The sequence below is a fragment of the Dipteris shenzhenensis genome, chromosome 2 (genome assembly GCF_047967505.1).
Source record: "Dipteris shenzhenensis isolate YYH24624 ecotype China chromosome 2, Dip_SZ_1.0, whole genome shotgun sequence".
Classification (NCBI taxonomy): Eukaryota; Viridiplantae; Streptophyta; class Polypodiopsida; order Gleicheniales; family Dipteridaceae; genus Dipteris; species Dipteris shenzhenensis.
Window position 1 is genome coordinate 9,969,542 of NC_141597.1, and position 16,924 is coordinate 9,986,465.

At 40.4% G+C, this 16,924-nt stretch overlaps 1 protein-coding gene across 3 annotated transcripts in view; it reads left to right on the top strand.

Moving 5' to 3' along the window:
* Positions 1 to 11,051, top strand: part of LOC147904314 (uncharacterized) — an 86,352-nt gene extending 75,301 nt beyond the window's left edge. For all 3 annotated transcript variants that reach the window (XM_087385789.1, XM_087385805.1, XM_087385796.1), the window contains 2 exons: positions 7,363 to 7,713; positions 9,984 to 11,051. In XM_087385789.1, coding sequence (XP_087241915.1) covers positions 7,363 to 7,713; positions 9,984 to 10,373 — 741 coding nt within the window. In that variant the 3' untranslated portion in view covers positions 10,374 to 11,051. The remainder of the gene's footprint in view (positions 1 to 7,362; positions 7,714 to 9,983) is intronic.
* Positions 11,052 to 16,924: the final 5,873 nt, after the last annotated feature.

A 16,924-nucleotide genomic window follows, 5' to 3' on the forward strand; every position in this document is an offset into this window, starting at 1 on the left:
CCAAGAAGAAGGTAACTTGTGCAAATAATTCTTCTTATTCAGTGTGTGGAGTGGGAGGCATTATTCTCACATCCACTGATGGCACAGATTTCAGAATTTCAGATCAACTCTTTGTGCTAGGCATTAAGAAGAATTTGCTTTCAGTGTCCTCCCCCAATAGAGGAGGATTTCAGGTTGTTTTTGATGATGACAAGTGTGTAGTCAGAGATAAAGAAAATGACTATGCTTTGATGTTGTCTGGCACTTTGTATCGGGGTCTTTCTCAGCTTGATCTATATGAAAAAAGATCCCATTTTGCATTATCAGTTAGCACTCCCACTGCTGCGATGCAGAATGTGGAGTTATGGCATGCGAGGTATGGGCACATGAGCAATGGCAGCTTAATGACACTTCAGAGGCATGATATGGTTGATGCATTACCTCCTTTGGAGTCGCCTCCTCCTCATGCATGTGAAGGTTGCATTCTTGGCAAAATGCATAGGCTTCCCTTCAAAAAGGATGGTGCAGTAAAAGCTACAAGAAAATTGCAGCTTATTCACAGTGATGTCTGCGGTTCCATGAGGACACCTGCTTTTGGGGGTTATCTCTATTTTTTTACATTCATAGATGACTTTACCAACTACACTTGGGTCTATGGTGTCAAGGCAAAATCAGAAGTGTTTATGCATTTCAAACACTTTGTGGCTATGGTTGAGAATGAGACAGGACTCACGGTGCAGACACTTCGAACAGATCGAGGGGGGGAGTATATGTCTCATGAATTTGAGACATTTTTGAAAGAAAAAGGCATCATGCATCAGCTTACAGTGAGGCTTACACCTCAACAGAATGGCAAAGCTGAGCGGAAGAATCGCACTGCCATGGAAATGGATAGATGCATGCTCACAAGTAAGAAGTTGCCTCACAGGTTTTCGCTGGAAGGCCTCATGTGTGCCAACTATATTTTAAATCGGGCTCCTACAAAGGCTTTGGTCCCTAGGAAGCATGGCATGGGAGAAATCCTTCAGTGGACCACTTCAGAGTTTTTGGTTGTGTTGCATATGCCCACGTGCCTGTGGAGTTCAGGCACAAGTTGTCAGATAAGGCACTCAAATGCATTTTTGTGGGATATAGTTCACAAAGCAAAGGCTATCGTCTCTACAATCCTGCTACACGCAAGATTTTTGTTAGTAGAGATGTTATATTCTCTGAAAATTCTGCACATACACATGCTAAATTTCAGATTCCGGCCTCTTCAGATGATGTGTTTGAGGGGATGCTTCCTATAGCATTTGGTTCCCCCACTGAAAATCAGAATTTACAGCAACCTCCGCCAGCTCCACAGGTACAGATTCAGCCCCCAGCTGAATTGGTACAACCTCAGGGTGTGGATGAAGTTGTCAGGCAAGAAATTCAAGAGATACATGCAGCCAAAACAGTCTCGCATTGGTTGCTTCAGACTCTCAGGGAGAGTAGGCTTGAAGCTCCATTGCCTGGCAGAACTCGTAGTGCAGTAAGGCACATGGAGGGAGCTCATTTAGTTGAATCAGCTTATGCTGGTACTCTTCTTGATGAGGAGGAGCCTGAGACATTTGAAGAAGCAAAAAATGATGTGCATTGGATGAATGCCATGCACGATGAGTTGCAGTCCATTCATAAAAATCAGACTTGGGATGTTGTGGATTTGCCACTAGGTAAGAATGCCATAGGTACACGGTGGGTTTTCAAAGTCAAAAGAAAGCGAGATGGATCCATTGATCAGTACAAGGCAAGGCTGGTTGGAAAAGGATATGCTCAGAAAAAGGGCATAGATTATGAGGAGACTTTTGCTCCTACATCCAGGATGACCACCATCAGGTCAGTTATAGCAATGGCTGCAAATTTTGAATGGAATGTTCATCAGTTGGACATTAAAACAGCTTTCCTTGATGGAGACTTGTTGGAAGAGGTTTATGTCAAACAACCTCCGGGTTTTGAAATTTCAGGAAATGCACATTAAGTATAAAAGCTGAATAAAGCTTTGTATGGGTTGAAACAAGCCCCACGTGCTTGGTATGCCAAAATTGATGCCTTTCTAACCAGCAAGGGGCTGCACAATAGTCTAACCGACAGCACCCTCTACATCAAGAAGGATGGGGGGGAATATTTTGGTCATCGATCTTTATGTAGATGACATGCTGCTCACCGGATCAAATGAGGAAGTAATTGCAGATTTCAAAGTCCAATTGAAAGCTACATTTGATATGTCAGACTTGGGCTTGTTACATTTCTTTTTGGGGATCCAGTTTATTCAAGAGAAACGTGGCATTGTTATGTCTCAGTCAAGTATGTTCAAAAACTTTTGGACAGATTCAACATGCATGATTGCAAGCCTATGTCCACTCCCATGGAGCCGGGGCTGAAGCTTACAATGCATGATGCGGGTGAATCAATTGATGTCACACTCTACAGTCAGGTTGTTGGATGCCTCATTTATCGCTGCAATACACGACCTGATATTCAGTTTTGAGTTTCTCAGGTGAGGAGGTATATGCACAGCCCAAAGATTATGCATTGGCAGGCTGTAAAACGCATCTTCGGTTACTTGCAAGATACAAAGTCTTTTGGCTTGATGTTCCCCAGGGGGGGTGACTTGCAAATGCATGCTTACAGTGACTTAGATTGGGCTGGAGACTATGATACTAGGCAGTCCACCAGTGGGAATTGTTTCTTTCTAGGACATGCTTGCATTTCTTGGTTGAGCAAGAAACAATCTATAGTGGCTACCTCCTCATGTGAAGCTGAGTACAGGGCAGCTTTCACAGCGACAGTTGAATGTGTTTGGCTGCGTCGTTTGTTTGCTGATCTTCATCTTTCATTGGAGGGTCCTTCTCCGATTCTCACTGATAGTCAGAGTGCTATAGCAGTGGCAAAGAATCCTGTGTTTCATGCTCGCACGAAGCACATTGAGGTTCACTATCACTATGTGAGAGAGAAGTTGCATGCAGGAGAGATCAGTATGATCTATGCGTCAACACATGACAATGTTGCAGACATCTTCACCGAAGCACTTCCACGTGAAAAGTTTGCGGCATTTCGCAGTGCCCTGAACTTATCTCCTTTTGGTGATTAATCATTTCCTTGTACATGACATTAACACTGCAGGGGGGTGTTAGAATTATTATTATATTCTAGCAGTGACCAATGTAATGTAATAAGTAGGTTAGGGGCACTTTTCCCTCATTTGAGGTTTTTTTCCCTAACCACAGTTAGTTCACTAACTACGGTTAGTGAAGGATAAGGTTTTGTGACTTAGACAAAACCTTTCCTTTTTGTTGTATTACTTCACTTCATCTATTGCAAGCACGACGTTCAGCTCTCTTGCTCTCGCACTCTCTTTTCTAACAGACAGCATGATGGCTGTCATGTGGGCAGCACATATGAAGAGATACCTGGCAATGGAAGGGCTTCTTGGAGGGCAGATCTGGCAGAAGGAGATCCAGAGGCTGTCCACATGGAGAGAGGATCTGATTGTGCAGGAGAAACAGGGCTGGCACTTGATGATGACATGTAAGCAGGCCGTACGGATGTTGAGAGAGCAGTTTCATGGCTTGTGCCCTCATAACACATCTTCTGGAGTAGCAAGCAGGAGCAGCACAGACCAGCACCCTTGGAGCCTATTCCTGGAGGACCAAGAAGAGTTGGAAGGCTGCAGACCTAGCTCAGCAAGGCGCTGCCCACCTAGACTGATTCATAGGCAATAAGGTGGAGAAGACCATTGTGGACAGAGAGTCTACTACGCTCGAGGTGGAGCACACGGGCTCAAGTCTAGAGATATCCGGCAGAAGTAGAAGTACCTTGTGATAAGATCAAAGGACCACGCTCTGGTGGGACTTTGGATCTATATCTCTTTTGTATTGTGTCCATAGCTTTGGACGGAAATATATATTCTTTTGGTAGCTTCTATATCTGGCTGGATCATTGTCTATTGATGAGTCTGCACATCTATTTGATGCACATAAGTTAAAAAGAAGTTTGTGATTCACTCCCACTCACACACAATGTGAGCTAGCGGATCGGGAGTCTCAACCCGGTTAGGCCCACTAGGTGGAATGCAAAACATAGCCCAGTGCCTCTGCCACTAAAAGATAGGAAAGGAGCGAGGGGGCAGCCTTGCTGCATTGATCGAGAAAGCGTAAAGGCCTCCCTCATGTGACCTCCTATAAGCATTTGATTGGCATTGCTTGCATACAAGGCTGAAACCCCTTGAGTCCATCTATCTGAGAAGCCCAAGTTCTGCATAGTGCCCTCTAGAAAAGACCACTCCACCTTGTCATAAGACTTCTCGAAATCCAAGAGAAGGATTGCGACAGGATGAGACTCCTCTCGAGCCCAATCCATTGCCTTCCAAAAGGTGAAGATGTTATCCGAAGTACTATGCTCTTGAACAAAATGTGTCTCTGTGTTGTGTGAGGCCGCAACCTTAAGCTCAAGACCTTAGCGAAGATCTTGCAAGTGGAGTCGAGCAAGTTAATCGGTCTCCATTGTCGAATGTCAGATCTATCCACCCTTTTTGGTATCAAACAAATCTCAATGACTAAGGAAGCGAGCAAGAGTCAAAAATTTCCAAAAAAGCCAAATGGAAGGGGGGAAGCACCTAAAGGACGGTGTCAATCCATCTTCCCCTAGGCACTTCTACAAAGAGATGCCCTTGAGGGCCTCCTCAAGCTCCTCATTGCCTCGTTGCACCCAACGTGCCTTGGAGGAGTGGTAAGAGAAGTTAGCTCAATGAATCTCCGTTGTTTGAAGGGACTTGCATTTGCTCTGATAACGGTTTGGGAGCCACTAAGGGGGTTGTTCCTGTTTGAGCTGCTCTATATCACGTCCCAATGCTCGCTCTAGCTCATGAAGGGAGTAATAACGATTAAGAGCCTCAGCTCAAAGCTCCTCACTGCTCCTCTGAATGGTGTCCGCAACCTAGGAAGCCCATCCTTCCGTAGGACTTCTCTTTGGCTCCTGCAAGATTGCTGTCACGGCCTACTGTACCTCTTCCTCTTGTAACAAAGCATTAGGAGTTTGGACCTTCTTTTGAGGTAGTCCATGACGGGGCTTCTCTAGGTGAAGCACAATCGGGGAGTGATTTGATATTGTTGTCTCTACCAAAATACTTGTGGCTCCACCCTTATGCATCAATCTCCAATGTACAGTCGCTCTATCAGGGCATCATGCCTCTTCTAGCCGAAGGAGAAACAGAAACTATTGGGAAGTTTGGAAAACTCCGCCTCTGTCGAAGGCCCGTAACCATTGACTGTGAAGATGAACTGCTCCGAAGTGCTTCGCTCGGCTGCAGGCATCTTGAGAAAGAGGCTTCGCCTTGCTTGTCCTTCTCGAACTCTAGGTTATTGAAGTCACCTTCAACAACCCAAGAATCAACATCTAGAAGACTATATTTAAGCTGCCTCGGGAAAGAGGGGTGATGCTGTCTGCATGTTAGGGCGTAAACATTCTGGTCCCGATTGTAGAGTCACACCATCTGTAGGCCAATCCACACTAGTCTTCTTGTAATAAGCTCACCCTGGTCAAAAACACGCGTAGCTAGGGCATGAGATACAGATATGAAGACCCCTACACTCCTACCTACTACAGGGGACGGCACCTCTGAGTCTCTTCCTAGGAGAAGAAGGCATCGACGTCTGATGTCTACTTCTAAAAACATGTGCTCCTAAATCAAGAGAATATCTCTTGTCTGTCCCATGATCCATCACATCCCTTTGCAACTCTTGTCGAAGTATCTGTTGCTATGGTTGTTGCTTTTTCACACGATCAGGAACTCCATACTAGTTCCAACCCACCATGGTCCAACTCATGGGGAGGGGAGCGAACAAGGCCCTCCTATGCGTGGAGGTCTGTGTGACGACTATGGACTTGTGAGTTTTGGGGGGGGACTTGGACGGTGAGTAATTTGTGTTTGTGCGGTGGCGCACTAAAGGCGTGACTAGCTCAATGCCTGCCTTTAGTGCCTACTGCATCAACCAAGAGGTTTGCACACCTGGCCGGCTAGCACATTGGTTCAGTGGGCGAGTGTGATGCTTTTTTGAGCTGCATATCTAGCTACACGCCAACACTGTTGCTAGGCCCACACTCCTCTTGGCAAGATCAAAAGCTAGCTAGAAAGTAGTTGTGTCTCCATGTGTGATCCACAACTCTTTCCCTTTCTGCCCCAACCAATCCTCCATCATCCTAAACGTTTGATTTCTCATCATCAAATCGAAAAAAATGGAAGTACATTTCTCCTTGCATGTGGCCAGGAAGTTGAAGCAATAAAGGTCGGGTTGGGCTTCCAACTGTAGCAATGGTGTCCCCTTTACGAGGCTACAAAATCAAGACTAACACCTCATGTGTTAGCAGGTAGTCATTTGGAATATCTAGATAGTTTTAGAGCCCCTTCCGCCAGAACTCCAGTGGAAGTGGTTGTTCTGGACAAGGCTTAGCCTGTAGTCCTTGGGAAAAGGCCGGACTCTAGCTCCGAAGGAGTCGTTCCCCGACCCTAGGAGCAAAAGGGGGCTTATTAGGGTTAGTGATTCCTAATTGCTTCATGTAGGGTCCTCTTTAGACCTGCACACATTTGCGCTTCAACAACTGTCTCATGACTAAACTGGGCAGGAAGGGCCAAGTTGAAGGCTTAATAAGTTTGCTAAGATCTTGTGCCAGTCCATAAGAGGGTGAATGCAGATGGAGGGAGGAGCCTTCTTCCGTTGGGATGAAGTGTGACATGTTACAAGTGAGGTCCCAGTGCTCTCTAAAAAAGCCTTTGGAGAGTCTATCCTAGTAGGGGCAATCAAGGTGCAAAGGGCTTCTAACATATCTTGCTCAGGGGAAGGTCTCTCCAACGAAGAAGTCATCTTCATCCTCGTGACTGAGGTAAGATAGATTACTACATAGTACAGAAGGTACAAATTAACCCTTAATGAGGTTTTACAGATTATACAGGAGCTTGCCAATGAGATAGCTGGTCAATCTTAGCTACATCCTTCTAACATGGAGGTCAACTTGTCTTAGAAATTATAGCAATACATGTCATTATTTAGAACGTCATAGATGCCTGAGGATGACTTCTTCAACTATCGGTGGCATGCTTCCAGTTTCTGTGTTTAGGAAAACAAAGTAGCTGAAGATTGGGGGAGGTTTTAAAGGACCTCACACATCTTATTAGATACTTTAAAAGTTAACATTTCGTTGATCATCAGAATTGTGTAAAAAAATCCCTTTACTGAACATTGCGTCAAAAATTACATTGATCGTATTTATCAGAGATTACTGATTCAAACAATCTTTATCTTGTATCCTTATGTTTGATTTATGTTAATCTCATGAGAAATTGGGCCACTTTTTTGAGTATTGCAGGATCTTGGCGAAAGACTGCAAGATCTTCGGGATGCTTTGCTTTTAACAAAAGCTGGTAATATGACTGATGAAGAATGGAACAAACAGCTAACTGCTGCTTTGCAATCAGATGCAATGGATGTCATAGACTTTCTGTGGGGTAGGATCTGTGAAGATGTTTCCAAATGGATGGAGTCAAAGCCAAAACGGAACAGGAAACCTTTAAGCATTAAAGGTGAAATTATCGACTTGGGGGATCTCAAGAAGCTTTTTCCACAGCTATGTGTTGGGGGCTTGTCACGCGCTGGCATAAGCGCTGCAACAAGTGTGGTTGCTGCAGAATCTTTTGCGGATGGACAGCAAGATATGGAGGTAGCATTTTGAATCTTTCTGGACAATAAGGTCTTTTATGCTAAGTAGCATTTGTAATAGAGCTCAAGCACACAACCACTTTTCAGAGGATCCAAATCTCACCCTACATTCCCCCCCCCCCCCCCCCATTTTCTTACATAATTTGCACTGCAGGTAGCATTGGGGGGTTTTCCTTATATGAGACTGCCCTATACCGACTGAAAATTTTTAATTCTTTTATGAAATATAAAATTTGTGCTGTCACCCTTTTATGTTGTACCCTAGCCACTCCAGAGGAAGCTGGAAGATCTGGCAATTATCAGTTGTAAAACTGAAAGAATATCCTTTATTTTGTATGATTTACTATATTAGGACGTCTCTCAGTCTTATCATTATGCTGCTACCATTAGTATGCAAGGTGAGGAATCTGGAAGACTACATCATGTGTTATAAGCTGACACTTCTAGGCACAACCAATTGCCCTGTTTGGAGATATGTGCAAGAAGTGGTGAGGAGTACCCAGTGAAAAAAGACCATGCAATTGGTAAATCTTTTGATCGTCCAATGAAGACACTTCAACAAAGAAAACAACGTAGAAGGCCCACCAAGAAAATGTGGGTCCAAAAGGGATCTCTAAGGATACTTTATGGTTTTCAACCTTATGAGTGACTATCATGAGATTGAAACTGCACTATGTCGTGTGTTTAGAGGATGAGTTTGGGCACGTTCTTGGACTCATCTAGGTATATACTTTATTGTCATTCATTGGCTTGGGTAAGTTTCCATCTTTCACTGAAAATTGCATTTTGTTTTGTGTGCCATTTCTCGATTAGGAGAGTGGAGTATATCAGCCACTTCATAAGTTCAAAGATAAACATGTCAGGCTGCTGTATCTAAATTTCAGCTATAGGCACCTTTCATGAGGGTTACTTAACCTATAATGATATAAAAGAGAGTCATAGGACATTGGGATAAACTACCTCCAATTGTAAGATCATATAATATAATCAAGAAATGACATGCCAATATATTTCCTTGAGGTGCCAAAACTGCTCAGGTAGGAGATTCTTTTTCTTTTTCAAGGTCATGTGCGGTTTATAGTACTCCTTGGAAGTTGTCTTTTCTTGTCAGCACACATAGCATGGATTTTGTAGGAACTTCACTGGAATAGACAAAAGATAATCTAGTATGACTTAGTATGCAGCCGCACACAGGCGCACATGCACTGCCTAAGAAGGTTGTTGCAAATAACACCATATCTTTTATAAGACCTCACAGACTTGTGAGAGGGTTTGGGTCAAGTTTTCAAGTGCAAGATCTGTCACAATTGATTCTGTCTGAAGAGGTTGGTGCAGGAATTGCCTTCAAAAGTTCTGTGCAGTTTTCTGTGGTATGTTTGATTGTTAAAGAGAAAGATAAGATTACTTTTGGCTCTGCAGGATTTGATGGGATGGATTTTCTGGGAATCCTTGCTTCTTGTCCAATATGCAGAGAATGAGACGGTATGCTGGGTGGCATATTCTCCAGATTCCATACAGGGATTGAGTTTACACAAGTGCTTCATGTAGCCCAAAGGATGTGCAGGAGGTGTGATAACAATGCATGTTGGTAGTCTTTTACAGTGGTACTTAAGTACTATAAGAAAAATTTGAATGCATTCAACTCAGATGTTTCAGTGTTCTCACTTTAAGACAAACGAGTTGAGGGAGTTCAATTTACCAGCTTGATTCAGGATAATTGATTTCCTAGTGGCCTTTATGCCACAGTGAACTAATCGAGCCCCGATATCCAAGCATCTTCTTTCCTTCAGTTCAAGTGATTCTCTGTGCAATATATGTTTCTCTCATCCATTGCAGATGAAACCACCTGTCCCTGGAAATATGTTACTACTTAACTCTTCTAAGTGTGCACCCTGCTTTCATTTTATGTTTCATGCGCATGAGAAGCTACACTCAGGAGTCAGGCCCTTTCTGTCTTTAAAGAGAACAATACATGGGACTGTGTAGACTTAAAGGTTTGAAAAATGCTCATGCATAAAACCTTCAAAACATTTAGTTATGTTATACATGTTGAGTATGGGTGAGCGCTTTCCACCTCTTTTTTTCATATCACTGCTTTCAATTAGAACACATGAAAAATACATGGATAGAGAGAGGGCTTCTATTTTTACAAAGGGCTACTCACGGTGTCAACAGCCGAGTTGTGGTCAGGTCTTTATCATAATGCCTAAAGGAATGTTATACTTCTATGACTGTCATGATCATTTCATTGTATTTTGGGGGGTTTTGCAGGCATTGCTAGCAGTCCCAATGAGACTGATTCGTGAGCACAGCAAGGAAGATCTACTTGCTGTAAGGGAAGCAATAGAACGGGAGAAGCGTCACATAGATGCCAAGCTCATACAGCTAGAAGCCTCTGTTATTGCTAAAGAGGATTCCAAGGATGAAGCAATAGAGGTTGGCTTGCTGATAGAGAATCCAAAGCAACTTCCTGCTTCACCGGCATTGCTAAGTGTTGATGCACCTTATACAGCCATGCTCACCAATGATATAAGCATCATTCGAAGTGAACAATGCATCGATTATGTTGAAGCCCCACAATCTCGGGATGGAGGACAGCTCAGGGTTGTTCCAGTGGATGAAACAGATGGAGAAGCCACTGACTTGTCAGATTCTGACTAGTTGTTTTCCCATCTACATCCCAAAAGATTATGTTGAAGCCCCCAATGTCACGAGGGAGGACAGCTCGTTCCAGTGGAGGAAATATATGGAGAAGCGACGGACTTGTGACTAGTTCTCCCATGTACATCCCAACGCAGCAAAGGATAGGAACAATAATACGTTGTCCTTGATCCTAAACATGATGTGATGCTATACGTCAATTTATCTTGCTTGCAATGTTGAATGTATAGGCCATAGGGAAATAATCTCCAGGTTTTAGAATGTATAATTATGCTCAGTCACTTGTTTCACCATCAAATTAATATATATGGAAACCCAATTGTATACGGGTTAGTCAAGGTATGGGTCACTCTTTTTATGGTGCTGTTATAACCTTATAACAGCTGCTTTCTACCCTGCATTATTGTGGAGCTTGTTTCAAATGCTTCACAATGGACTGTAAAAAATATGTGTATATATAGGCCCAGTTCACATATATGACCATTAACTTAAAATGGGACACTGTTGTATATACCTAATGGCAGTCTACAATGAATATTACCCTTTTTATGGTGCTGCCGCATGGATGACCAGGTCTTGTCTCTATGTGGTTTATTCTGTAGTTACTGTTGTGCTTTTTTTACAGATGGTGAATCTATAATGTTGAGAATCCAACTTGTATACACTTTTGGGAGATTCCTGTTTCAGTATTATTTGTGGAAAGCTGATCTTTCTCTAAAGGTCTGCCTTTATCCTCCCCCATGTTCCTCTTGGATTTGGGTCGACTGTGAGGAAAAAATGGCAGAACAAATGTGGAATTAAGTGTTTTCCCCCTTTTCCCCCTTCGTGTTTTTACCTTTTTGAATCACAGTGTTTTTACCTTTTTGAATCACAATTGATGGATCTCAATAAAATCTATGGTTATTTCATTGAAAGCATATAATCGGATGCTTTCCCGTGATTCTTCCCCCTTTTCCCCCTTCGTGTTTTTCCCTTTTTGAATTACAATTAATGAATCTCAATAAAATCTAAGGCTATTTCATTGAAAGCATAATCACTTCCTGTGGTTGCATGAAGCTCTGCATTTTGTTTTCTTTTGATACTCACCATTCAAGGAAATGTGTAGTTAATCTTACCTGCTCCATGAGCTCAGGATAGCTTCGGCTTAGATCTTGTAGAACATCAGAAGAAAACAATGTCTTTCCAACTGAGATTTGGAAAATTTGATGTTCTACTTTAGAAATTGTACGCATGATGCGATCCTAATGATTCTTCATGCTTTGATTTGATGTACTTCTATGATTGTTCCTTGTGAGTTCTCTTATTAAGATGCAAAGACTCATACTGATTGTTGTTCCTTGTGAGTTCTCTTATTAAGATACAAAGACTCACACTGATTGTTTGTTGTCCTACAATCGTAAATCTTGAAAGTCTCAGCGGTTCCTTAAAACCCTGCTGAGGCAGAGGACTTTGCCTATCCTCACACTTTTTAATTTAAAGAGTTTTTGTGATTTAAAATTTTTGAAAGGATTTTTGAGTGCCACATTTTGCAAAGGATCCCTATTTGAAGCATCAAAATTCATAAATATAGCTCACATTACATGTAGTAAAAGCCCATATTTCACATGTTGAAAACCCAAGTCTTCTAAAAAAATAAAATCATCTAAGATTTTGGACATCATTTCAAGGTCCAAAGTTTGCATTAATTTTTGTCACTTCAAGTAAAAATCATCATATCTTTGTGCACATTGAATTGCATGCAATTTTCACAAAAATGTTTAGGCAATCAAAGGCTCTATAATAATTTTGAATATTTGGGCTATTTAACTCGAGGGACACATATTCAATAACAATTGACATCATTTATCATCATTCTCAAGTGAACAAAGTCAATATCAAGGCAATTCAAGATTGTGGGTTAGTACTCAAAGCTCATTCCTATCTCAATTTAAGGAATTGAAAAGGACATCACTTATGCACTATTTGGCTAAAATTGTTCAGTATTTCCTTTCTCAAGAACATCTCTAGCTAAAGTTGAGAAGATGATTTAGGATTTTTTTGGTAGCAACGGGTGCACTCTATTGCAAAGGAGGAAGGGAGAATGATAGTTTGATGGTTGTTGCTAAGGTTTTAGAAAGCATTGATGTCTCATGCCGAGACAAGATCTTGTATCTTTTTCTTGCTATTAAATAAATTATGTTGTCCACAAAAGGAAAAACTTTGCAATACCATTAATAGTTAAGATATTGTAAAAAGATAAGGGAAATGCAAATGACAACTCTACAGTTGCTACCAAACAGTTTTAAGATTTTAACATCTATCATTTCAAGAATGGCACATTCAATTAAGAAAGTTAAAACATCAACAATATTTTGCAATCATAACAAATTTTCATTGATCACAAGGGGAAATGGAAATGACAAGTCTACAATTGGTACCAAACAGTTTTAAGAATATACTACCCATTTATGTTTTATGTACAACCATCAACTTGTATACACATCAAATTTAGTTTATGCAAAAAAGAAGTAGAAATATATGCTATGCTAATTAGGATATCTAGAGTAACAAAATATCATTCCAATAGATCACTCTATTAATCTCTTCATCAAGGTACCAAAACCAAGTCTTTTCTTTAATCTTCTTCAAACTTCTTCTAACAATCAAAGTTTCTAATATATGTGGAAGTAAGCTTCTATTAGACAAGAAACCATGTCAACTTCATTTTTTCTCACGAATGGCAAGCCACAATTAGTGAGACAAAAGGCTTGGGTTGTCCTGTATTAGAGAGATTCACATGTATTAGGTTAGTTAAAGAGATTCACATGTATTAGGTTAGTTAAAATAAACCCCTAGTTGGGAACAATTAAACTAAGCGTTTGGAAGGGAGCAACTCCAATAACAAAATGGGTATGCCTCCACGTGTGAGCACCATCATTATAACAATTTAGATACACCTTAAACAAGAAGCCCCAACATGTCGCATAAGCCTCTTACAAAGAGCATTGCATTCAACAATTGGTAAGTGTTTGGCAAATGTGATATAGATGCCAATACCAAGTGAATTCTTTAATCTTCTTTAGTTCCATCGATCAATCAAAGTTTCTAATATATGTGGAAGTAAGCTTCTATTAGGGAAGAAATCCCGTTAAGTTAATTTTTTCTTGTGAATGGTAAGCCACAATTAGTAAGCACCTATATCAACACAAGAAAACATTCACAAAAGGGTTTGGGTTAGCCTCTATGAGAGGGTACCACATATATAAGGTTGGATAAGATACCTCCTAATTGGGAACTATCATGCCATAATTAATCAAAGTAAGCCTTTGGAAGGGAGTGACTCTAGTAATAAAATGGGTATATACCTCCTCCATGTGTAATATCATAACAACCTGGATATGCCTTCAACGAGAATCCCCAACATGTCATGTAATCCTCTTGCAACAAAGAGCATTGCACTCAATAGTTGGGAATCATGAATAAAATGATATTCCACTTCAAAATCCTGCTGCATATGCCACTACCAACATCGCCAAAACAAAATATGAAAGAAAAAAATAGCAAGTTTCAATAAAGAGCTAAAATTTGATAAGATATGGGAAGATTATTCAAAAGAAGAGATTCAAGTACAACAATCAAACACTTATGAAAAGAATTTTCAGATGGTTATAAAGCCTATGTAGCGTCTCAAAACTATTCAGAAGAGGAAATCAACCTTATTCTGATAGCAATGGGATTTAGTTCAAAAAGGGATTCTAGTTTAGATGAAGACAAGTTAGAAGAAGTCACTATTGTGTAATATGCAATCATATTTCTCAACTAAAAATCATAAATCTGACAATGCAACAAATAATACACTGGTCATGCTCAATCCATAACCCCTTGTTCATAATAATTTTGACACTCCAATTTTTGACAACTATTGCAATCAGTACAAATTTGAAAATCACTTAGATGCAATACCAACAACAATGCAATCAATTTTTAGTCTTGGAAATCCTCAGTGCTATTGGAACACAAATTGAGAATTTCAAACACGCATAATCATCAAGCAATGAAATCTAGGCAGTAATTATAGAAGCATATCTAGAATTTTCCATTGAGAATTTCAAGCGAGAAAGCTAGGTAGCAAATGTAGAAGCACGATCTTCATAGCTAATCAACAAAGATATTTTCCATTGTGATAATCAACAACATGAATATTTTAAAGCAAATGAGGCACACTTTCTACTACAATATATTTAGCTTAAGGGTGAATATTTGCCGAATGGCTCATCTAGAAGCCTCCTAGAAGCTTCTCCAAGCTGGGGGAACTAATATTGAAAGCTTCCTATTTAGTAAATTCACCCAAAAATTAACATAAATTCCTCATATAAGGTCTAAATTTTGCCCTCCAAGTACCTAGAGCTTCCTCCAAATTTCCTCATCTAGAGCCATCTATAAGGATAGAATTTGTAAATTGTAGCTTATAAAAAATTTGTGTGTATGAACTTTGAGTATACTTAAACAATATAAGCCTTGAAAATAGTAGCATGGGCTCATATTTTTAACTCTACCTTGCAAAAGATTTGCCCAATGCCCTATACTTCCATAATTGTGTTCCCCTCTTAAAAGTTACCTTGCCTAGAAGCAAGCAATGTGATGGTTTTGATGTGGGCTGAACTATAATTGAAACCTTAGTCATGCTTTTGATGATCTTGAGGGAAAACTATGACAGGCTTGAAGTGTCTAAACTTAGACTGACAAACTACTTTGCAATGAACATTTTCTCACAAAATATTGTGTCATAGCAATAGCTATGGTTTTAATGGATTTTGCAAAATAACTCAATAGCATAGCTCTATAATAGCTTTGTTGTTGAACTTTAGGGGTTTTTAAGTGTAATTTCCTTGCCTTTTCTATTCAATGAGATTTGAGTGAGGAGTCCCTCAAAGCATTCAGTGTGTCTTCCATCGAAAACCACTAATTGATGAGTTCAGCTCTAAAATTGATTCTTTTAGTGGTCACTTTGACAAAAACTTTGTGACAAGACGTGAATCTTAGCAGAGAAATAGTTTATTGTGCCTAATTGATTTAAATCGCAAGCTTGGAGATCAGACCTTGCACTGAGGGGTACCAATTTTAAAGTATTGCCCCAAGCTCTTAACATTGAAGATAAGAAGTTTCGTCAACTGTTGATGGTGAATTACCAATCTTTTGGTTTAGACTGTGGGATTTGACTTTTTTTTTTTGGGGACGTAAAAATAGCGTCACCATACAAGGTGACCAAGTACTATAAGATTGGTCTTACCTAATGAACTTAGCAAGCTTGAAGATTACATTGCAGGATTTGTCTTGCCTAACGGATTTAGCAAGCTTGGGGATTAGACATTGCATCGCGGTTGCTATAAGTCATGGCTCGAAACCTTGATGATAAGAAAGGTATTGATCGAGAAGTTGCTCTGATACCACTTGTCACGAACTTAAATGCAAGACGCTCATGTGTGGGAGAATGAGAGTTCTGATAGACACGTAGTACGAAGTTGTAGGCTAACATTTGTTGCAAAGTTGGCCATTGAACTCGGTGACTCATTGGAATGCAATTATTGAATCTGGCACCAATATTTATTTTATTTCCTTGAGAAAAACAATAAGGCACAATATTGCCTCCTAGTATAGTGCTAAATCAAGCGCTTTTGGATGCAAAAGAGAAAGTGCTCAAATTTTTAAAGGGAATTGGGCTATTAAAGGACAATTTTGGCAAGATCATCTCCATAAATGGCAATTCTAAAGACACAAATTAATTAATTTTTTCTAAATTGCAGGTGAAAATTCGTAGAGGGAAAATGCTCCACTATAGCATTGCCTCCTCTAGGAGGCAGTGTTAAAAAGAAAACATAAATTAAGAAAAAAGGTGTTACAAAGGAAAAAAAAGCAACTAAATCAGCTATACGCCAAAATACAAAAAACCTCTAACTTCATTGAATAGAACTAAAAAATGCAAAAAATTGAGAGCTAAGTGTCCTATAGAAGAGTGCCGACATCTTCATATGGTGAAAGGCTGGAGCATTTCTAAGCTTCCATAGGTGATGTTGTAGCTCGAGTAAGAATTCATATCCTATATTGGATGTCATACGTAGGGCACTTGCCCTAAGTAAAATTAACTTCCACTTCAGGGGGGTGAAAACTTACACTTTCATAATCCATTGGTGGATTTTTGGCCACAATGTGTTCACAACCTGATAGGCCTAAATCAATGAAAATGGCTTTCCACGTCCATGTTTTCGAGGGGACACATGAGAGAAATATCCTTCTAGTCGGATAAGTGATCTTTTTTTGATAACTTGCAAATCAAGACCTGCTAGAGGACGAAGTTCAATCGTTGGGATGAGGTAGCTTTCCAGGTGTGTATGTTTTCCAGATGCTTTGAGGATCTCGAGATATATTAACTATGGAAGGAAATTGAAAATTGTTGAGACATAAGCGATGAAAATCTTTGCCTACCAAATTTCTTCATCCACGTAAATTTGGGAACCAACTGATTACAAGGCTAGTAGGCCATAGGGGCAAAGGTAGCACAAATAAATCTTTGC